This window comes from Metopolophium dirhodum, chromosome 6 (assembly GCF_019925205.1).
Source record: "Metopolophium dirhodum isolate CAU chromosome 6, ASM1992520v1, whole genome shotgun sequence".
Classification (NCBI taxonomy): Eukaryota; Metazoa; Arthropoda; class Insecta; order Hemiptera; family Aphididae; genus Metopolophium; species Metopolophium dirhodum.
Window position 1 is genome coordinate 25596095 of NC_083565.1, and position 23778 is coordinate 25619872.

The 23778-nt window shown below is 37.6% G+C and overlaps 2 protein-coding genes across 2 annotated transcripts; both read left to right on the forward strand.

The window, feature by feature from the left end:
- Positions 1 to 12624: 12624 nt before the first annotated feature.
- LOC132947572 (uncharacterized) lies at positions 12625 to 16224 on the forward strand. The gene has a single exon (XM_061017869.1). The coding sequence runs from the start codon at positions 12625 to 12627 to the stop codon at positions 16222 to 16224; it is 3600 nt and encodes a 1199-aa protein (XP_060873852.1).
- A 2552-nt stretch (positions 16225 to 18776) lies between these two features.
- LOC132947274 (uncharacterized) lies at positions 18777 to 21854 on the forward strand. The gene is made up of 2 exons (XM_061017533.1): positions 18777 to 19309; positions 20373 to 21854. Exons 1-2 carry the CDS (start codon positions 19226 to 19228, stop codon positions 21681 to 21683), a joined length of 1395 nt encoding a protein of 464 aa, XP_060873516.1. The 5' UTR covers positions 18777 to 19225; the 3' UTR covers positions 21684 to 21854.
- The last annotated feature ends 1924 nt before the right edge of the window (positions 21855 to 23778 follow it).

Sequence of the window (23778 nt, forward strand, 5' to 3'; positions counted from 1 at the left end):
AATGTTTTATCTTAACTATGATGCCAACTATTTTCAGTACCAGAGGTTATCCGTTTTTACGTTTTATTGCTGTCAACTGTTGAATAGGGACTGTACATATTTTTAAAATCTCGCTTGTTATTTTGATAGCCTCTAATGGAAATTTTCCACTTGTAGAACTGACGTTAGCACTCACTATTTGTGAGCCAGGCTGTAATGGCCAAATAATAGTCACCTAATCTGATTATAGACAAGTAATAATACAGTTATCTGTAAATTGATAAAATGTACAGTTTACAGAACTTTTGCGAACTTCATTCTAAAAGTTATAATTAAGTTAACTTAATTAACAATAAAACAATGGGATACGTACAATTGGTTCCTAAAAAACAAATAGAACACCACATTGACTATAGAGAAACGTTGACTGCAGCCATGATATATGGTATTTACATTTTTAATTTGCTTATAATTACATAAATCAATTACTTAGTTTCAAATACATACTTGAATATGTCGATCTTGATTTGAAATCATTAGAAGAATCTGAAATTGTATGATTCTAGTATGATATCTTTTAGTAGAATACCTAAGTACTAAATTATTAGGCATTAGCCTTGCTTAAACCAGGAAAAAAAATATTTGATGCTGTAGACTATCAACCTATATCACTCCTGGGTATACCATTCAAACTACTGGGAAGAGTTATTTTAGAGGTCATAAAACACTATATTGAAAAGTTATTTTCCATTGAACAGGCAGGATTTATGGAAAATAAGGGGTGTGAAAAACAAGGGCTTCCGCTTGCAGATTTTATAGAAACAGGATTTTAAAATAAACTAAACACCATTGCAGCATTCACAAACATTTCTGTGGGGTACGACACTGTTTGGAGAAATAGCCTCATGAATACACTTATCAAAGTCGTACAATGTAAAAATCTAATAACACTGTTAGAGAACATTCTCACTAACCATCGATATCAAAACATTTCGATCGTCCTCCAGAGCCAGGATTTGATAGATGGTAGTAGTGTACATTAATTGATGACCTCGACAAGTTAAGTGACTTTTTATATAAATGGAGATTAAGACCCAAGCGAATTAAAACTGAGGTGTATGCATTCCACCTCAATATAATAGGCTAGAAGCAACTGAAGAATTAGAAGTGGCATACAATGTTGCAGTAGTGCAACATAGCTTCAATTCTAATATGATGATAATCAATGGAACAGTGAAAAGAGCGCCCGTGGAATGGCTACTGGTATTAGCTAATATTTTACCACCATCTCTGAGCAGGAAAGAGACACTACTTAAAATTATTAACAAAGCCGGAAAGTTTCAATATGCAGTATTATATCAAACGTTGAGTAATACACCAAGTTTCAGATCAAAATCAAAAAAAAAAACCCTGGAGTACAACAACGAAACTCAAAATATCAAATGATTGTCGTAAAAATTGAACAAAAACAGATATCATAAATAACAGTCTTAACAGTCTTGTGCCTGACCTGAATATCTATGGGTGGCACAGGCATGGAATAACTATGCGGGGTTTATGGTCCATACTAAATAGAATTCGAACATCACAAGGTCGGTGCGGGACCATCATTTTCCAATGAGGCATAAAGGACTGTCATACGTGTGACTGAAGTTACAACAACCAAGCGATGGAATATAATACATAGTGTGATAGAGTTTGGTCACGGTATGGAAGAAATTCATGCGGTGATTATCAATACATTGGAGTGTAATACAATGATTGGACATAAGCTTTGACAATATGTCTTATATCTTATATATATAAAAATCTTGTGTCATGGCGTTGGTGTTTGAACTCATGAGAAATGGATCGACCGATTTTAATCACATTTTTTTGTATATTTGGTAGGTATGAGAATAGGTTGTAAAGTATTTTTCACCCTCCTAGGTCCAACCTGGGAAGGTCCTCAAATAGAGATTTTGAGATTTACAGTGGACATTTTTGTTTATAAATAATTGCTATTAGTTATAGGAAAAATAATAAGTAGAAATTAGTATTTATTTATTTTTTGTTGCCATTGGTTATTCCCGCAGCTGAGGAACAAGCATGCACCAAATCGAATTTTTGAACATTGCCTACCAGCGTGACTGAGTTACACTTACTGTAGTGAGTTACACCTAAAAGGAGTTGAGCAATCATAATTCTTTGAAGATTTGCCAACAAACTACTAAATATTTTTTTGTGTTATTGGCAAACATCTAAATATTATGTAAAATTAAAATAGCTTAAATTTACCTTGAATATCGTAGAATCAATTATTATAATTGCATCGAATAAACTTCAAAAAAATACGTAATAAAAATGACTTAGGTCTCTATTAATTACAATTAACTTACCTTTAAATCCAGCATATTTAAGAAAATCTATTAAATTTTTCAACAATCCATATTAAATTATATAAAACTATGTTTGTGTTATATATACAATAAAATGAACTAATTAACTAATTACAGACCACTCAATCTTGTTTTAAGGACCAATAGCTTATAATTTTTTGAGTTATTAAATATTTAGTAATTGTTACTAATTGTTTGTACTTGACGGCGGTATTGGTCTAAACAATTGGTAGGTACTGTCCCGGTTTCTTAAATACAAATTACCCAATAATTAAAGTATAATACTCCACATATTTTGATGATAATTTAAAATAATTTGTATATAGTACAATCAATAATTTATTATATTACTATGTTAAATAATTATAAACCAAAGAATCTCATAAAACATATTATAAGATAGGTATATCAATATTATTTTCCAGTTTTATGAATTTATTCAACCTTCAATGCCATTCCTTATTCTAAAAAGACTATTAGCTATGGAAAAAACATTTTAAAATGAAATACATTTGTATATTTAATGTTTTTGTATGAGTTTTATATAAATAGATAAATTTATTCGGGAAATATCAAAAATTGATATTAGCCATAATAGCGGGTAACATAAAATAGGTAATATAAACATTACACACTTAGGATCACGCTTTGAAAATACTTATCTAATATCTATAGCCTATAATAATTTACGAATACGATAAATCAACTTTAAAATGGAAATCAACGTCAATCAAAAGTAGATTCGTAATTTATAGCTTTCGTTTAATTGACAATAATAATTATTGGTGTAATGGTCATTCATTTCATTCATAATTATTTAAGAATACACATAATAATTTATCAACATTTTAATTTTAATTAAGTTGAATACTTTAAATATTTTAAGTCACTATTTGTTTATTAGTTATTTATTTAAAATATTACATCGACAAGACCCTAAAAATAAAACAAAACATTTTTATTAGTCAACATTTTATACTTTTACAAATTTTGATATAATAATGTTCACATAATAATTATAAGACTAGAAAAATTTTAACCATCCATCCGATGATTTTGTATACCTGAATCAATTATTAAATTATATTATAAACTATTCGTTCTAAGCATATTATGTAGGAAAAAATGACTTAAGTTATTGTTATAAGTTGATAACATAAATTCATTGTTTTTTGATTAAAGAAAAATTGAATTTCTCCAATGTGTCAACCAATTGTATGAGTTATAACATTCGAAATAACCTATTAATATATTTCAAGTGGATATACTGGATTTATTTTTTACATATTTAATGTACAAAAGATTTAAGTTTCCTCTATAATCAAAAAATATCCAATTTCAGTTTTAAAAAAAACACTTTAAGAGTAGGTATAAACTTTTTACTATCTACACATCGACACATCGTACGCCATTTATTTTATACAATTAAAATTTAATAAATGGCATAACATTTTCTCTTAAGTCATAATAACATAATAAATCTTAGTTTACATTTTTAAATTAAGTCTAAAAAATTTACAAATCACTGCTAATAAATATCAACAAAATAAAAAACCATAATGCAAATATGATTATACTATATCAATAAATGAATACATACGTTTTAAAATATCTAATTCATCTGTAGAAGTAGCAGGCGTAACCCAAATTCCAATTACTACAAAATATGTAAACATTATTAAACAATGCTTAAAAAACATAATAATTTTGTTTTAATTTAATAAGATAATAAAAAATAGTGTGAACGTTTAACGTTGAACAATGAATAAAATCAAATAGTATTCCTCGATTTCTCCTAGCCGATACCCCTCAGCACAAAATAAAATATAATATTCGCCATAAGGTGATTGTTTACATATCAAACAAGAGATCAATATTGTTTTCTAGTGAACGCCATATTTATTAGTTTTTTCAACGCCTGAGTAAATAATGTGTATTTAAAATTAAATCCGATGCATGTATGTATATATTATATCCACGGAAGTGTAATAACGTAGAATTAAGATAAAATAAAAATACGACTCCGGTCGATAGTTATATTAAAATAGTAAAAGTTAGAGTAGTAAAATTACGCTATTACCATCCTCCAGGTGTTCGGAGGGCTCTCGAGATCGTGTATTCGAGAATTAGATCAAATACACCGTACAATATAATTTGGAAAAAAGCACATAGAATGTATTAACTGCAATCAACATAAAATATTATATGCCTTACCTGATTCGCAGTTGTTTGTAGATAATATTGTAGGAGTTTTAGGTTTTAGATAAAACAAAGTAATACTTCAAATACACAAATTGAATTAACGAACGCACTGATTATTGCTCGCATAAGGAGTCCAGTTGTCACTCGTTGAAATCGGTTTCTTTTGGACTTGAGAGGTTGTTACTCTGGTGGTTGGTGCTCATGCACTGATTTAAGGGACGGACGCGAGGATGCTGACCAGAGAGTGGTAGGCGGCTTTGTCACTAACTTATCGTGGGCCTGGGAACTAGATTATTCTTTGGCGCCAGCATAAAATAGAGTCGCACACATCCTACGTACTATCGTTATGAGTGCGTGTCGATATCTTAATTGTCGTTGTCAATAGTTTTATTTAATGCGACCGATTTCTACAAGCGACAGTCTAGCCGTTGTTTATTATTCTGTAAAATTTTAGTTTATTATAATGGTGTGTGAGCATGTCATTACAGTAGCATAATGAAGCAGGTAGGAAAATATTATGATTCAATAATATTACAGCCCACACTTATGCATGGAATGTACCTAGGGTTCCGAAATTTCATGAAATTTATTTTTTTGAAATATCTCACGAGACTTTTATGAAATATTTCATAACAACGAAAAATAAATAATCAACAAATAACCTTTATACATTTTACGCTGAAAAATGTAATTATTAAAATGTATATAATATTAATAATGGGTTCGCATAGGTAATTGATATTTTTCCACTTTTTAACACCTGAGAAAATAATATATAGAACCTATGAAAGTTAAACATCGCGCATATGATCTTAGCATTTCAAACAGATGTATAATAGTTATCATACGAAGCCTTGGATCTGGTAGGTTATCTTCAGGGCTTGATACCGTTTTCAAAACTGATTTCTGAAACCGGTATAAACCGTTTTAAAACCAAAACCGAAACCGGAAAATTTTTGGATACCTGTATTATAATTTAAAACCGAAACCGAAAAAAATTGGATACTGGTATTAAATTCAAAATCGAAACCGGTATTAAATTCAAAACCAAAATCTGAAAAAATTGGAAATAGTTATTTTTTTTTAATTGACGTGTTTTTAAATACTTAAATTCCATTAATACGCATAATTAATACTCATAATAAAATTGAGATCACGATTAAAATGTTGATTACCATTTCATTCTTCGCAAAAGGTAATTGGAAACCGGTATACAAAACCGAAACCGAAATCGAAATTTCTTAATACCGATATTGCTAAGTTGAAACCAAAATCGTAAAATTTCCAAACCAGTATACAAAATCGAAACCAAAACCAAAATTTCCTAATACCGGTATTGAAAAATTAAAACCAAAATCGAAAAAATTAAAAACCGGCTTACAAAATCGAAACCAAAACCGAAATTATTTCAATCGGTTTCAAGCCCTGGTTATCTTTACTCAAATAGACAAATCAACAAAAAAATTTTTTATACATTTTACGCTAAAAATGAAAATATTAAAATGTATATAATATTAATAACGGTTTCCCATGGGTACTTGATATTTTTCCACTTTTTAACACCTGAGAAAATAATATACAGTATCTATGAAAATTAAACACGGCGCAGATACTTTGGATTTCAAACAGATGTATAATCGTTATTATACGTAGCCTTAGAGAATATGCATACTTGAAAAATTTTGATTTTGATTTAAATTTTATTTAGGTTCAGGTTTTCTAGTTTTTTTTGATTTTAATTTAAAGTGTTCAATAAGAAATGTTAATAATATGAACATTTGGTGAACATTTCAAGAAACTACCTTCGGTTATTCGTTTTTGAATAACCAAACCTCTGTGTATTTGACACAATATTATATAATTAGCATATACCTGTATAATACAGGTCGAATCAACAAAAAGTTAACCGCAATGCCCTTAATACCACCATTTGTTGATAACTCGTGGTTTGAATTAAAATGAAAATCGTCAATTTCGCAAAAAGGATGACCCTCGCGCATGTTGTTAAATAATATTATTAATTATTATAATGATCCGATTGTTCATTATAGGTACTATACTACGGCAGTTTGTGCCTTTTCGTGTCGTTTGACCGACACCATGTAGTCTGCAGTTGCAGTTATAGTTAAGGATAAATCAAACATAATCACAATGAATATTCTCAGAACGAAGTACATAAAGATATAATCCGAAGTTTTGTTAAGAGGAAGGCCATTGAAGAAATTCATACACAACCAAGGTAAAGTTATTAGAAAAGAATTATTATTATCCGATTATAATTTAAATCATGGTGACATTCATTTGTTACGAAATTCAATGTATGCAATAAGAAAAAAACATTTCCCGAAACTCCCAAATACTGTTAACGAGGGCTATATTACAGCTGAAAGAATTTTAAGTACAATTCAAAGATGAACAATATAATATGTATTTCAGTGACGATAATTCTGTAGTATTGTTTACATGCCCAGAAAATTTAAGTGCTTTATGTGACGCAGAACATGTATTTGGAGATGGAACATTTTCATATTGCCCAAAATTATTTGCTCAGCTGTATACCGTTCACATTTATCAAAATTATTTGTACGTACCAGTAGTATTTTTGTTTTTTAGAAGATAAACATACGCCGACATATACTACTATGTGGGAAACAATTCAAAATCTTTGTACTCACATTCTCGATCGGCCCCTTAATGTTAAAGGGGGCACGATGCATTTACCCAAATTAAAAAATGTTGCCGAAATTCTAACATCAGGTAGTCATAAAAAATTAGATGGCTACATTTAAAAGGTTATAACATTTAAATCAAAATTTTTCTTCATTTTTTAGAAACACTTGAAACAGCATGACGTATAACACAATTAAAAAAAAAAATTGAAAAAATAGGTCACCCCGTAATGTAGTTTTATACCAAAAAGGTTTTGCGCGTTTACGCTCAACTTTTTTTTTAATTTTCCAATAAAAACCTATGAGTAACTTTCTATACAATTTTCAAGTTTATCGACCGAGCGAAAATTTTTTATCGTCAATAATTAAAAAAAAAACTAATTTGAAATTTTCTTATGCATAAATGTTCCCCTCAGCTAGTGGATGGAAAATAAGCCCATAAAAATGCCAAAATCCCACAAACATAAAACGATTTAATTTTTTCAAATGTAAGACGTGGTTGTAACCCATTATGACATGGATACTGTGATAATATTATAATAGTAATAAAATATTATAAACTATTTGTTAACCAATGGGGACAGAGGTTTTTTAAACTTCTATCGGCATATCATGTACATATTGTATTCGATAACAATAACCTATTGGTGGCCCCGCGAGAACTATATTTTTCATGTATACCTACGTAATTCATATTTTACAATACCCATAACGCTACCATACCCTACCACAAGTGTAAATGTCAGTTGGCACTGCAGGTTACTATACATTTGTTCATACAATTTTGTTATAAAAATCAAATTAAATTTTAAACTGAGTATAAAACATATTATACACATTAAAATATTACAACATTCCAATACATTAAAATTATTAGCACACCTCGAAAATTATTATGAGTTGAATTCACTTTAATATTTAAAATATCAGTGTAAAACAAATTCTACTTCGTGTATAATTTTCTATGTTATGCATAAAGAGAACAAAACTACATGTAAAAACCTTATTAATTTACAGTTACCATAGTACCTTCTATTGTAGGTACAATACAAAAATTATTTATTGATTAAGAAGTACCTATTTTTTTTTTAGCGAACTTGTCTAATAAAATATTACATAGTATGAATTACAAAATTGAAAATACTCGAATATTAAAATATTTAATCTAATTTAATCAAATGATAATTTTAGCACGATAATCTGTTGATATTGAAATCATCCAGTAATATAATATATTGTTATTAAAATTCTAATAGAAACTCAAGACAAAACAACATTGAAAATAGCTACGATAGAACAAGGTCTATCATCTATAATGATGATAGGTTAAGTAGATTTGAAAATGTTAGTAATTACTAATTACCTACTATTGATCTATCAATATAAATAATTTGTAAAAATGATTTAATCATAATCAATACGATATTTAATATTACTTATACCTAGTATATAAAACCATATTTAAGGATTAATATGAACATTTTAATATAGGTATCAGAAACTACTTAGAATTTTGATTAGATAGAAAAATTGAATTTTGTATCGCCACAGGGCCTTCTTGAGTAGTACAAAATTATCAGGTATACTCAAAAATTCTAAAAAATCAGATTTTGAATAAAATTATTATTAAAAGATGTTTGAAATGGAGTTGAGCATGTTTAAAAAATCGTTCTATATATTACATATTTTTATAAGTTCTACATATTATTTTACATGTTTTATTCATAATATTATACATTACATATTATTATTACTAGGTGCCGATATATTTGTATAAGATTATAATTATTAATTATAAAATTGAATGAACTACATGACTTCCCGTACTAGTAAACACTACTATACACGGCGGCAGCGGACAGTTTACTAGTTGGTACGGCAGACCGCTTATATACCGGACGTTTCCACACAATCGACACAGGGGTTCACCAGGCATCACATCAGTCAACGTTTAGTTCACATCCGAGCAAGACGTCCTCTGCCAACTACTCTACAGCCAGCCGTTTTCAACGCTTCAACAGGGCAACAGCGCCCACGGTTCACACCACGAACCTTCAACCACAAAACAGCCGTTCTTACTGCTTCAACAGGGCTCCAGCGCCCACGGTTCACACCACGAACCTTCAACTCAAAACAGCCGTTTTCACCGCTACTCCGTCAGGGCACCAGCGCCCAAGGTAAGCCGTCGCGAAAGCGACGGGTATCCACCTCCCACCGTTTATCTGTCGAGGGGCCGCGCCCTCTCATTGCCGCAGAATCCCATCCCTGACCAAACCAAACCCCCCTAAAACCCCCCGTCACACCACCAGAAAATCGCTCTTTTCAGAGCTACAGTGTTAAAACCCTGAGTTTGTTACGGTCTTGCCATGGGCAAGACAGCTAACAAGCGGAAGGGCCCCGCGCAAACACCCGGGAGTTCCAAGAAGGGACGTCCACGTGCCTCGCCATCCCCACCGTCCACCTTCCTAAAAGGTCCACAGAGGGATTCCCCACCCTCTCCAACTCCGTCGACCGACTCATCAATATCAATGTCGTCAAACTGCTCCACTTCCGACACCGAGTCAAACAAATCCGCCCAACACTCCGCCCCGACTATGAAACCTCCACCAGCCAAAACATCCGAACAACAAACCCCGACATCAGCCAAACCCAAGCAAATCAGGCCACCCCCCTTAATCTTAAACTCTGCGTCCTGGCGAAAAATCGCACCAACCATTTACAAACTTCCGAACTTCACTCCATCGGCAATTACAGCCAAAACCACATCCAATGGACAAATAACCGTCCAAACTACCGACCCCACCCACTTCCGACAAATTCAGAAAGTCCTAGTTGACAGCAAAACTGAATTCCATACCTTCAGCCTCCCTGAAGATCGTTCCCTTAAGGTCGTTCTAAAGGGCATACCGATCGACATCACCACTGACGATCTAAAATCCGAACTAGAAACCCTAAACTTCCAAACAAAATACATCCGCCGTTTCGGTACTCCCGAAAAACCGATGCCCATGTGCCTCGTACACATTGCGGCAACCCCGAACGCCAAGGATATCTTCCTTCTCAACTCCCTATTTTATCTTACGATTTCGGTAGAAGCCCTTAAACCTTCCGGCCCGGCACAATGTTTTTCGTGCCAACGTTTTGGACACGGTTCCCGTAACTGTGGCCACCCACCCAGATGCGTCAAGTGCGCAGGAAATCACTTGGCATCTGTCGGATATCTGTGGAAATACCCAATACCGTAATTTGGCCGCCATATCGTTATCGACAACAATAAATTGTCATCGGTAATTACGGTCGACTCCACATCGAGAAGATTCGATACCCCGCCCCGCCTGTTCCATCTGTATCGCCGTCTGCCGTCTCACCGCGAACCCGTCACCGCCGCGTCAGTGCGTTGTCGTCCGTTCGTCGCAACTTTTGCTGCGGCAACCCCGGCTCTTGTGTCACGTCCGGGTTTCGCGCGACAGACTACCTTCACGTGATCGGTGGTTCTGAGTGTGCCGAGTCACGTATCGGCCGTGGCGGTTTTGCGTGTTTTTCCCCTTTTGGTCTATCCGTCCGGGTACAGTTTTACGCCGATCACCTGTGGTACATTGTACTAATTGTACGCACCAAATGCACGCTAAAACGACTTGTTGTCTCGTGATCGCGTTTGTTTTGTAGCCGTCGATTTTGTGTCGCGTTGTGTGCCGGCAACGTGCGGGTCGTGTCGTCTTCCGCGGCTCCAACAGTGCATTTCACGGTGCCTCCCGTGGACCACGGCATGATTTATTGGTTTAACCTGTTCTTCGTGGGCCATCGTGGGATTCCCAGTAGCCAGCGTTAGATCGTCGTGTGGACCAGTGGACCGTTGAGAAGGACCGAGTGGCAACACTGTCGATGGTAATCAGCGGATACCGAGGAGACCGGTGATTACAATATTATTCATTATCATTGTAAAACATCATTGTTTATTATTTTGATGATATGACATTATATATTATTTGTAACAATATTATAAATTGTCCCCGTAGAGTTAGTTAGTGGGCGCCCATTGCATATAAATATAAAATATTGTAATTTTCTTATGAATAGTAAGGCGGTGCTTCTGGCCCGTCACAAGAACGTATTACTTGTTGTTATTCATTGACATCTAGTCTCAAATTAATCACACAGTGTCCACTTCCCTCCGTGTCTTGCGTTGCGGTGCTTATTAAATAGGAGCGTGGGGCAATAACAAAAAAAACTGGCTAAAATAAATATTAAGTGTAGCTGAGTCGGCCGACGACCTCTGGGTCGGCAGTAAGGACTTTTATACTACATTTTTGGTAGCAGAGCGTGGTTATATCCACATATTGTTTAGTGTTCCGTTTAGGATTTATGGGCCCGTCCTAAGCTACGTGTAATTGTTATTGCATAATTATTTTGCTTTTACACGTTTTACCCGTGATCAACGTATTGATTGTTTAATTGTGTGATCGACAATTTATTATTATTATTTTGCGTAAAGCGCGTCACGTGCCGCGTTATTTATTTCATTTGTCGAATAATTCCTTTTGTATTATTATTTCGCGAAAGGCGCATTAGTTGTTGTATCTTAATTTATTTTTGGCTTTGCAAATTAATTTTTATTATTATTTAGCGTTAAGCGCGCGTTTGTTGGCGTAATAATATATTTTGATTTTGCGTCTAATAATTTATTATTATTATTTTTGCGTAAAGCGCGTCACTTGCCGCGTTATTTATTTAATTTGTCGAATAATTCCTTTTGTATTATTATTTCGCGAAAGGCGCATTAATTGTGGTGTTCTGATTTATGTTTGGCTCTGCAAATTAATAATTTTTATTATTATTTAGCGTTAAGCGCGCGTTTGTTGACGTAATAATATATTTTGATTTTGCGTCTAATAATTTATTATTATTATTTTTGCGTGAAGCGCGCAACTTGTCGTTTCTATTTATTTTTATTTGCGTTATTGATTTTAATTATTATTATTTCACGTAAAAGCGCTTTTATTGCTTTGTGATTTATTATATTTTGATTTTGCGTCTAATAATTTATTATTATTATTTTTGCGTGAAGCGCGCAACTTGTCGTTTCTATTTATTTTTATTTGCGTTATTGATTTTAATTATTATTATTTCACGTAAAAGCGCTTTTATTGCCTTGTGATTTATTATATTTTGATTTTGCGTCTAATAATTTATTATTATTATTTTTGCGTGAAGCGCGCTACTTGTCGCGCTCCTTTTATTTAATTTGTTGAATAATTTTGATCATTTTGTCGCGTTAAGCGCGCCCTTGGTCGCGTGAGAATCTACTTTGGGCTAAATTATTTCATTTTGCGCTTAGTATTTAATTGTATTTGCATATTAAAAAAAAAAAAAAAAAAAAAAAAAAAAAATCCGTCGTCATGGCTGGTGATGAAGAAGTCGCGCGGGTCAAGCGGTTGAAACGTAGTTGTGAAGTCAAACGCAAGAGTTACGTCAATAAAATACGTGCAGTCCATAGTGTGGCCGTTCGGAGTGCGGAGGACACGTCTGTGGTACCCCAGCTATTGGTAATGGTTGAATCCCTCGATCACTTGTTGTCGTCCTTTACCATCGAAGATGAAGCATTGTTGAATTATTTGTTGGATTTAGAGCTTGACAATGAATATCCCGACACGGAGGGCGTCGAGATGTTCGAATTGGTCTCGTTTTCAAAAGCAACCGCCCATCGTTTTATGCAATACTGCCCCGACCAAATAACAACGTCTACACACGGCGGTTCACAGGTGTCATTAAACGATGTCGGCCAGAATGTCCAAAAGTCAGACGAACAAGTGATTACCGACAATGTTGCCATAGATGTGAGCCCAGGTGCCGTCCAATCAACTAAAGCAGGTTCTGTGAGGTCTAGTGGTGGTCAAGTCATCAAACCTACCCGCTTACCTGAGATACCACTGCCCACGTTCGAGGGCGACATTTATGAGTGGGTTACATTTCGTGATCGATTCACAACATCGGTGGACAATCGAACATATTTATCCGATATCGATAAGTTCTACTACTTGGTTGGGTGTTGCAAGGGGGCTGCTCGAGATGCTATTCGAGGCATTCCGGTATCAGACCACAATTACAGGCTGGCGTGGTCCACTCTCGAGGAAAGATTTGACAAACCCCGTCTGGTGGCACGCTCACTAATCGAGAAACTGTTAAACGCACCACGAGCTCCTTCAGAAAATTTAGTTGAGTTAAACAAATTGTTAGTGGTATTCGATGAAGGCGTATCGTTGCTCGAGTCCCTGCATCTACCAGATTTAGGCGATTTTATATTATTCTCCATAGCCGCTCGATGCTTGCCTACCTATAGCATCAAGTTATTCGAAGCCCAACTAGCCAACGGGTTTCCTACGGTACAAGAGTTGTTGAAGTTTGTAAAATCTCGTGTGGCCATATTAGAATGCATTCCACCAGAGCCTACATCAAAACAATCAAACTCTCACAAATCTACTAAGACTGCATCTCATAATGCGAGGAAGCCGCCACTGCATACCTCTATGGTTACAAGCAGCAACCCGTCAAAGGTATCACCGTCTTGCAAATGTTGCACGGGTACTCATGGTCTAACGTCATGCCCAAAGTTCAAGGGTTGGACGCAAGAAAATCGTAACAATTGGGCGCGAGTCAATAAGATTTGTTTTCGATGCCTACGTACAGGACACTGGGTGACCAAGTGCAAGTCTTCAAATGTATGCGGTCAATGCTCCCGAAGGCATCATTCGCTTCTGCATTCAGCTGGATTTGCTGCTCCGTCCAAAGAAGAGAATTCATCGGATGAGGGGCAACCAGACGTTGCCACCACATCGTCATGTCTTGGCCAAAATACTTCACCGTCGGTCATTCTCGGTACAGCTCTCATACACATGTCTGACAACGTTGGCGTGTTGCATACGGTCCGGGCGCTCATTGATTCAGCCTCACAAATTAGTGCTATTACTTCGGAGTGCACGAATCGGTTGGGACTCCGGATGCAAAAGTGGACATTACCTGTATCCGGTATCGGTGGTGTTCAGGTACAAAACGTTTTGGGGTTAGTGCGCTGTCAAGTACAACCAAGATTTTCACCAGATCCCGTCTTCAATTTTGATGCGTGGGTGTTTCCGACGATTACGGCTGATATGCCACGACAACCGCTATCCCGTTCGATAGCAGATAAATATCAGCATCTTGCCCTAGCGGATCCCTCATTTATTAACCCTGGTACCATCGATGTTTTATTAGGCGCAGACCTGTTTGCCCAAATTCTAAATGGAAAACGTGTGTCTGTAGGCGATGCTTTTCCGACAGCATTCGGAACGGTATTTGGATGGACGATCATCGGGCCGGTTTCAAATTCAACTTCCAATATTTCTGTGTCTTGCCATACATCACTTACTACTTCTGTCGAAACGCTGCTAGAGAAGTTCTGGGCGCTCGAAGAACCCGACGCGGCACCAGAACAGTTTACGCAGGAGGGGCAGTGTGAAGCAATATTTCGTGATGGCTGTACCCGCGATAATTCTGGTCGCTTTTGTGTACCGCTCTTGTTCCGCCAAGCAATTTCTGTTGACACTTTCCGTGGCTCACGCGCCGTAGCTGAGAAGCGCTTCGAGCACTTGGAGAAGAAATTAGCCACTAACCCTCGTCTCCGAAGTTTATATTGTGATTTCATGTCTGAGTATTTGACGTTGGGACACATGTCTCCAGCCAAGTCCAATGGGGATTACTACATCCCACACCATGCCGTCTATCGCCCTACCGATAAAGACCCGAAAATACGAGTAGTGTTCGATGCTTCCGCGACATCGTATTCCGGCGTTTCTTTGAATGATTGCTTGCTTCCGGGATCGAAGTTACAGCGCGATGTTGTGGACGTCCTATTATTGTATCGGGTTCACCGATTTGCCTTCACAACTGATATAAGCAAGATGTACCGTCAGGTATCTGTATCTCCGTCGCATCGACGGTACCAACATATTTTGTGGAGATCATCGCCCGATCGAATGTTGCAAGCTTATGAACTCAACACTGTGACTTACGGCGTCAACTGTGCCCCCTACCTCGCGATCAAGGTGTTGCGGTCTATTGCTGAGCAGGATTGTAGTGACCTTCCATTCGTAAAGGAAGCTTTATTATATCAGACATACGTGGATGACATCTGCGCAGGCGGCGACACGTTGGACGAGGCCCTCTCCCTTCAAGATGGTCTTATTCGAGTTTTACATTGTGCTGGCATGGAGTTGAAAAAATGGGCCAGTAATACGCCCGTCCTACTTGATAAGATCCCCTCCGAGGACAGAACGTGCGAACCACTGTCGCTCGATGATTCTACTGGCACAGGGACGAAGGTATTGGGTTTACAATGGTCCCATCAAGATGACGCCTTTATGTATATTTTTCAACCCGAACGACACGTCTGCACGAAACGCGGTATGTTGTCCTTGATAGCGCGAATGTTCGATCCACTCGGACTCTTATCACCTGTCACATTCTTTGCAAAAACATTAATGCAACGTGTATGGAAAGCTGGGCTGTCATGGGATGAACAGCTGCCTTCAGATATCGCGGAGATCTGGTGCAGTTTCGTTACCGATTTATCCAATCTACAATGTGTCCGCATCCCTCGATTTATAGGCAGACCGTTACTTGCCGTTCCTGAAGCAGACATTCCAAACACAACTCGGACCTTGGAACAGCGGTGGAAGTTGGTCAGCCAATGTGTTCAAGCGTTTTGGCGTCGGTGGCGCAATGAATACCTCCAAACTCTCCAGATTCGCAGTCGGTGGACCAGTGACGCTCCAAATATATCGGTTGATGATATGGTCGTAATAAAAGACGCCAACACTCCGCCGTTGAAATGGCGTATGGGTCGCGTGATAGAGGTATTACCAGGCTCCGACAAGGTTGTCCGAGTCGTCCGGCTCCGAACTGCTACGGGTATCGTGACCCGTCCGGTAGTAAAAGTGGTTAAGCTTATTAGCCATCCCTAGAGATTTTAAATCTCCATTCTATCTCTATGTCTGTTTATTTCTTATTTTTTATTTTATTGTTCCCTTCTCTGACTTATACACTCTTTTGCACCTGCGCCTAGGCACCGCGGTCGTGAGTCACGGGGGGAGGGGGCATTTTGGTTAGCTGCCAGAAAAAATTAGGGGCACTTGTAATTTATGTATTTATACGCCCTGGCATTTGAATTATATCCTAATCTGTATTTAAAATTGTTACTATTATAATGTGTCTTTACAAAAAAAAAAGAATGTATTTTCAGGTTAATCGGTTAGTACAAATCCAACCCTCATCAGTTCAATCTTCAGGTTTCAACAGTTTGCAGCTTAAGATCCGGCAGTGTTCGGTAGTAAGACGTGCTCGTCTTACTAGGGGGAGGATGTCGGATATCTGTGGAAATACCCAATACCGTAATTTGGCCGCCATATCGTTATCGACAACAATAAATTGTCATCGGTAATTACGGTCGACTCCACATCGAGAAGATTCGATACCCCGCCCCGCCTGTTCCATCTGTATCGCCGTCTGCCGTCTCACCGCGAACCCGTCACCGCCGCGTCAGTGCGTTGTCGTCCGTTCGTCGCAACTTTTGCTGCGGCAACCCCGGCTCTTGTGTCACGTCCGGGTTTCGCGCGACAGACTACCTTCACGTGATCGGTGGTTCTGAGTGTGCCGAGTCACGTATCGGCCGTGGCGGTTTTGCGTGTTTTTCCCCTTTTGGTCTATCCGTCCGGGTACAGTTTTACGCCGATCACCTGTGGTACATTGTACTAATTGTACGCACCAAATGCACGCTAAAACGACTTGTTGTCTCGTGATCGCGTTTGTTTTGTAGCCGTCGATTTTGTGTCGCGTTGTGTGCCGGCAACGTGCGGGTCGTGTCGTCTTCCGCGGCTCCAACAGTGCATTTCACGGTGCCTCCCGTGGACCACGGCATGATTTATTGGTTTAACCTGTTCTTCGTGGGCCATCGTGGGATTCCCAGTAGCCAGCGTTAGATCGTCGTGTGGACCAGTGGACCGTTGAGAAGGACCGAGTGGCAACACTGTCGATGGTAATCAGCGGATACCGAGGAGACCGGTGATTACAATATTATTCATTATCATTGTAAAACATCATTGTTTATTATTTTGATGATATGACATTATATATTATTTGTAACAATATTATAAATTGTCCCCGTAGAGTTAGTTAGTGGGCGCCCATTGCATATAAATATAAAATATTGTAATTTTCTTATGAATAGTAAGGCGGTGCTTCTGGCCCGTCACAAGAACGTATTACTTGTTGTTATTCATTGACATCTAGTCTCAAATTAATCACACAGTGTCCACTTCCCTCCGTGTCTTGCGTTGCGGTGCTTATTAAATAGGAGCGTGGGGCAATAACAAAAAAAACTGGCTAAAATAAATATTAAGTGTAGCTGAGTCGGCCGACGACCTCTGGGTCGGCAGTAAGGACTTTTATACTACAGCATCTGAATGCCAAAAAACTCCCGACCAAACCCCGACATGCTGCAATTGCGGCGGGCCTCATACGGCTAATTTCCGCGGATGCCCACATCTCTTGACGATAAAACCCAAAATCGCACCACCAACAACCAAACCCCAAACCCTGCCACCGACAACTCAATCTTTTACACCACCCCTGCCCCCACCAACAACTACAATAAAACCCCAAACCCGCTCGTACGCTGCAGCCACCACCGGCCAAGCGCCCCCACCACCACCACCACCAAAACCGACCAGTCCCGAAGCCCCACAAATTAACCTGTCCCTCATTTTAAACCTCCTGACCAACCTCTTAACAGCCATAGTAAACAACCAGGACCCCAAAACCCTGATACAAACAGCAATACAATCATTCTTAACCATACTATCCCCCCAAAATGGATAACTTAAAAATTCTATTTTGGAACTCAAACGGCATTAACCACAAACTTGACGAACTGCGCTCTTTAGCACTAAAACTGAAAACCGACATAATCCTACTTAACGAAACCCACCTAAAACCCTCGGCCAGACTTCACATTCCTAACTTTTTTACGTACAGGAACGACCTGCCGCCCGTGCGGGGCTCGCCCGCCCACGGAGGCACGGCCGTTCTCGTCAACCGACGTATCGTTCACCAACCAGTTACCCTAAACACAACCATCCAAACCTCTTCCATCCTCGTACAACTCAACGGCCACGAAGTACTTATTTCAGCCGTATACAAACCACCCGGAACCCTACTAACGACAAACGACCTCGACCTTTTGACAAAGAGTGCCGAATGGCAAATTTCGGCAGGCGACTTCAACGCCAAACATCCGCTGTGGTATAGCCACACGACTAACGCTGCCGGCCGTGTCCTCTTTGACCACGCACAACAATCGGACTACTCTGTAACTGCTCCCTCTTCTCCCACACATTTCCCGACATGCACACGATACAGACCTGACATACTCGACATCGCCCTCGTACGACTACCCTATCAAACCCAAATCACTAACCTCAACGAACTATCTTCCGACCACAACCCCATTCTTCTATACTCTGTTCAAAATAAGACGATGACCCGGCGGCGACCAGTTTTTGTCGGGCGGCGGTCAGACTCCACCCATGAGCATCGATCACGTGACCGAGGCTCTGGTGGGATGTGCACGCCGCGTGAAGTGGATGTGCGTGCGTGCGTCATGCATACGGCGCTGGCGAATGTGCGTATGTGCGTTGTGCATTATTTGGTGGGTTTTATTGGAATGTGCGTCCCTTAGAGGACAAAAAGAACAACTAAAAGAACACCTGCTTGATATCCCCCTGCAGGATGTGCGTCGGCAGCACTATCTTACATTGTACATTTCACTGATACAACGCATTTGTGCTGTGATCTCTGTTGTAACACCACCGTATTTGCTTATATTTGTCTCTGTGTAATAACTATACCATACTATTTTTTTATTTTTTTTATTACGTTGTTTACAAATTTTACGTAAATCAATTTACAATGAGTGATCGTTTAGATGAGGTTCCTGAAATGGAGAATATGGACGATACTATTTCACCAAAAAGAATAAATGTACCAGGAAAAGTGAGTAGACAATTGAAATTTTCAATTTTTCTAAGTATTTTTTTTTAAATAACGATAAAAATTTTTTGGTTGACTAGAAAATTTTGAAAATTTAATACAAGGTTTCTTATAAGTTGTTCTCATAGTGATAAAAAAAAATCCAAAATCGTTAGTCACAATTTTTTTTTATAAGTGCTTAAAGTTCAAATTTATACGAAGTATGTCAAAATTGCGAAAATTTGCAAGTAATTTTGTGGTTGAAAAATCATAAAATTTTTTTCTTTTAGAACTAAGTTTTTAAAATTTGGTACAAGGTTCTCCATAAGTTTTTCTTTAAATATCTGTAAAAAAAACTCTACCGGACTAAGACAAAAAATTTTTAGGAGTGTTTGAAAGTTAAATTTTTACAAAACCGCGTTAAATAACGGTTTAGCCCCAAACGATTTTTGATATTTGTTATTATTCAAAAAGTATAAGTCGTAGAAACTTGAAAATTTTACCAGTTGTTTAAATTTACATTTTCTTTATACAGTTTTATTTTCAAAATATTTCACTAATTTTTAATCTATTTATAGGCATTTGAAATAATCGATTTTCTTTGATTTTTTTTTTATAAATGTTAATAAAAAAAATTAAGCTGGGACAAAATACTTGAAAATTTAATAGAAGGGTCCACATAAGTTGTTCTAACTCCCATTCATAAATTATAAAAATACATAGGCAACATTTTTTTTATAAGCATTTAAAGATCGAATTTTGACAAAATTTATCAAATTTAAAATTGAATAATTATTTTGTATTTAAAAATTTATAAAATTTTCAACTTTATAGCTAAGGATTGAAAATTTAAAACAAGGTTCCACGTAAATAGGTTATATATAAACTACTTTATTTACAATAATATCATTCAATATACTTGGTAATATCATAGGCTGACTGACCGTTTTCGCTCAGAATCGTTTTTCTTATACAATGATAGTATATTCATTTAATCCATTACAGTGACCCACTTGTAACCTACTGTACAGCAGAGCGACATCCACTTACCGAACTTTTTTTAAAATATTTTTTATTTTAATTTTAGGTGATACTGAGTCGTCAAAAAATGATGATTGTCAATTTATACAAGGACTTAACAATGAAAAACCCAGATATGCAGTACAAGATAATGATGGCTGAAATTTCGAAAACATTGGGCATTGGCTTGAATTCAGTGCGTAAAATCATTTCTGAATATAAGACTACCGGAAGTGTCAAATCTCCTGATAAGAAACGCAGTAAGAAGTGCCTGTTCGAAAAGATTGACGATTTAGATCGAAATGCGTTACGTCAAAAGGTACATAGTTTTTGGTTAAGAAAAGAATTACCTACGATCGACAAAATTTTGGAAGCAGTGAATGACGATCCAGCGCTTCCCAATTACAAACGTACCACGTTGTATACAATTATAAAAAAATTAGACTTCGTCTTCACTAAAAGGAAGAGATGCAGCGTTTTAACAGAGAGGGAAGACTTGCTTGTTTGGCGTCAAAACTACATCTACGACATTCGTAAATACCGAGAAGAAGGTCGCACGGTATACTACCTTGACGAAACCTGGGTAAATGCAGGTGATTGTGTTGAGAAATTATGGGTCGACAAAACCATTCAGTCAAAACATGATGCGTTCAACAGAGGTCTGACAACTGGTGCGAAGAACCCGACAGGTACGGGTAAACGATTGATTGTGTTGCACATTGGGTCGCATAAAGGCTTTTTAGAAGGTGGCCTTTTATGTTTTCTGTCGAAGAAAAATAGTGGCGATTATCATGATGAAATGAATGGTGACCATTTTCATGAATGGTTTCAGTCAATAATTCCTCGTCTCGAACAAAACTCGGTCATTGTGATGGACAACGCCCCATACCATTCAGTAAAGACTGAAAAAATACCGACATCTTCATCAAAAAAGGACGACATTTTATTGTGGTTGAAATCAAAAGGTGTTGTTATTGATAGGCCAATGTTTAAACCACAATTGCTCACAAAGGTCAGAGAAATAAAATCCAAGTATACGTCATATGTTGTCGACAACATGGCAAAAGACGCCGGGCACACAGTATTAAGATTACCACCTTACCACTGTGAGCTAAACCCAATTGAATTAGCATGGGCAATGGTGAAAACCTATGTTAAACAAAATAATACGACATTCAAAATTGATGACGTTAGAGTTCTCTTAAACACTGCAATTGAACGTGTTACCAGTGAAAACTGGCAAAATTTCATTCAACACGTGATAAAGGAGGAGGAGAAAATGACCGAAGTCGACCGAAATATGGACGAAATTATTGACAACTTGGAACCCTGCGTACTCACAATAACAGGCGAGACTTCCGATTCTTCCGATTTTTAATTGTATATAATTTGTAAAAATTGTTTTAATTTATTATGTAATTTATTTTGTATACACATTTGTGATAATTATTTTGACGATCGTTTTAGAGATTTATAATATATATATTAAATACAATTATATTGTGTTTAAAAAATAATATAAACAAAAATAGTTTTAATTTATGAATTACGTATACGTATTTTTTTTTTATATTTATATTACCCTATTGTTAATAAACAAATTAATATTTCAATTATGTTTACTTAATATCATGGTCTAAGTATATGATAAAAAATATACATTAAAATATTATATTACAGTGTTCGTAAACCGCCTGGCGACCGCGGCAGAGACATACAAACAAAACGCATAATGTATTTTAAATTATTTTAACTCATCAACAGTCGATACTAGACTAATTGGTGCTCCCGTCGGCGGAGTCGCGTTTGGTGCTACTATAGAACAAAAGCCACGCCCATGCGCACAACTCGGCCGCCGGGTCATCGTCTTATTTTGAACAGAGTATAGATACACTCTGCACTCCGATCTCTTCTTCTCCACCGGTTACGAATCGGTTTATTAACTGGAAAAAATACACGACAACTCTCGCGAACTTACCGAACTCAACCACTCAACCGACCAACGACCGTGAGTCTATCGACCTGGCAATCGAAAACCTCACAAAACATATCCAACAAGCGGTTGAATCCAGCGTATACGTACCGACACGCAAACACCCGTCCACTGTAGTACCAGACTACATTAAACTGGAAATACAAGACAAAAACCGTATACGCCGCGAATGGCAAATAAACCGCGACCCGACAATTAAACGACAACTAAACGCCAAAATATCTCTCATACGTACCTTACTCGCAACGCACAACACTGACCAATGGGACATCTTTCTTAACTCACTAGACCACCAAGACGGTTCAATATACAAACTCAACAAATGTCTCTTACACAAACGTCCAGCATCTCACCCACTAACCGGCCCCGACGGCCTAGTTTTTCCGGCCAACGAACGAGCAGAGCTGATAGCCGACTCGCTCGAACGTCAATTTCAAACAAACCCCGGCCCCGACTTACCAGACGTAACCACTCACTCCCAGTACCTACAAGGCCTTGACATCACCCGATCTAACCTCTTTACCACTCCCGGCCAGATACAAGACATAATTCGCAACCTTCGCAAAAAGAAAGCCCCAGGTGACGACCTCATCACCAACACGGCTCTTAAATTCCTACCGAACAACGTTATACTGTCCCTTACTCGGATCATCAACAGCGCCTTCAGAATCTGCTACTTTCCCCTTGCCTGGAAAAAAGCAGTCATCATCTCCATTCCCAAACCTGGCAAAGACCATAAACAACCCGAAAACTATAGACCAATCGCCCTCCTCTCCTCCCTGTCCAAAATTTACGAACGACTCATCCTCACCCACCTACAAGACAAACTCAAAAACAAAATCCGTCCCGAACAGTTCGCCTTCAGACCCGAACACTCGACCACACTACAACTGACCAAACTCACCCACCAACTGAGCGAAAACTTTAACAACGACTTAAACACTGCTTCCGTCTTCCTCGACGTGGAGAAAGCCTTCGACCGCGTCTGGCACGAAGGCCTACTCTACAAACTCTCCAAACTCAACATCTCGTTAGAAATCGTAAAAATCATCCAATCCTTTCTCACCGACCGTACTTTTACCACTAAAATCGAACACTCCTTCTCTACTACCAGACACGTACTCGCAGGAGTCCCTCAGGGCTCCTGTCTCTCACCGACGCTATACTTGACGTACATTAACGACATTCCAACGACTCCTAAAGCCAACCTCTCACTCTTCGCTGACGACACGATGTTCTTCACTAGTAACAAAAACCCCAAACGTGCAACCATACAACTACAACACCAACTCAACCTCGCGTCCAACTGGTTCCACAGGTGGCGAATCAAAATAAACCCGACCAAAACAGTAGGAGTCCTCTTCGGGCGTTCTAATACAACCCACATTCCACCTCTAACCATCGATAACCAACCCGTTAACTGGTCAAAACAGGCCAAATACTTAGGCGTCACGATTGGACGTAAACTTACATTCAACCA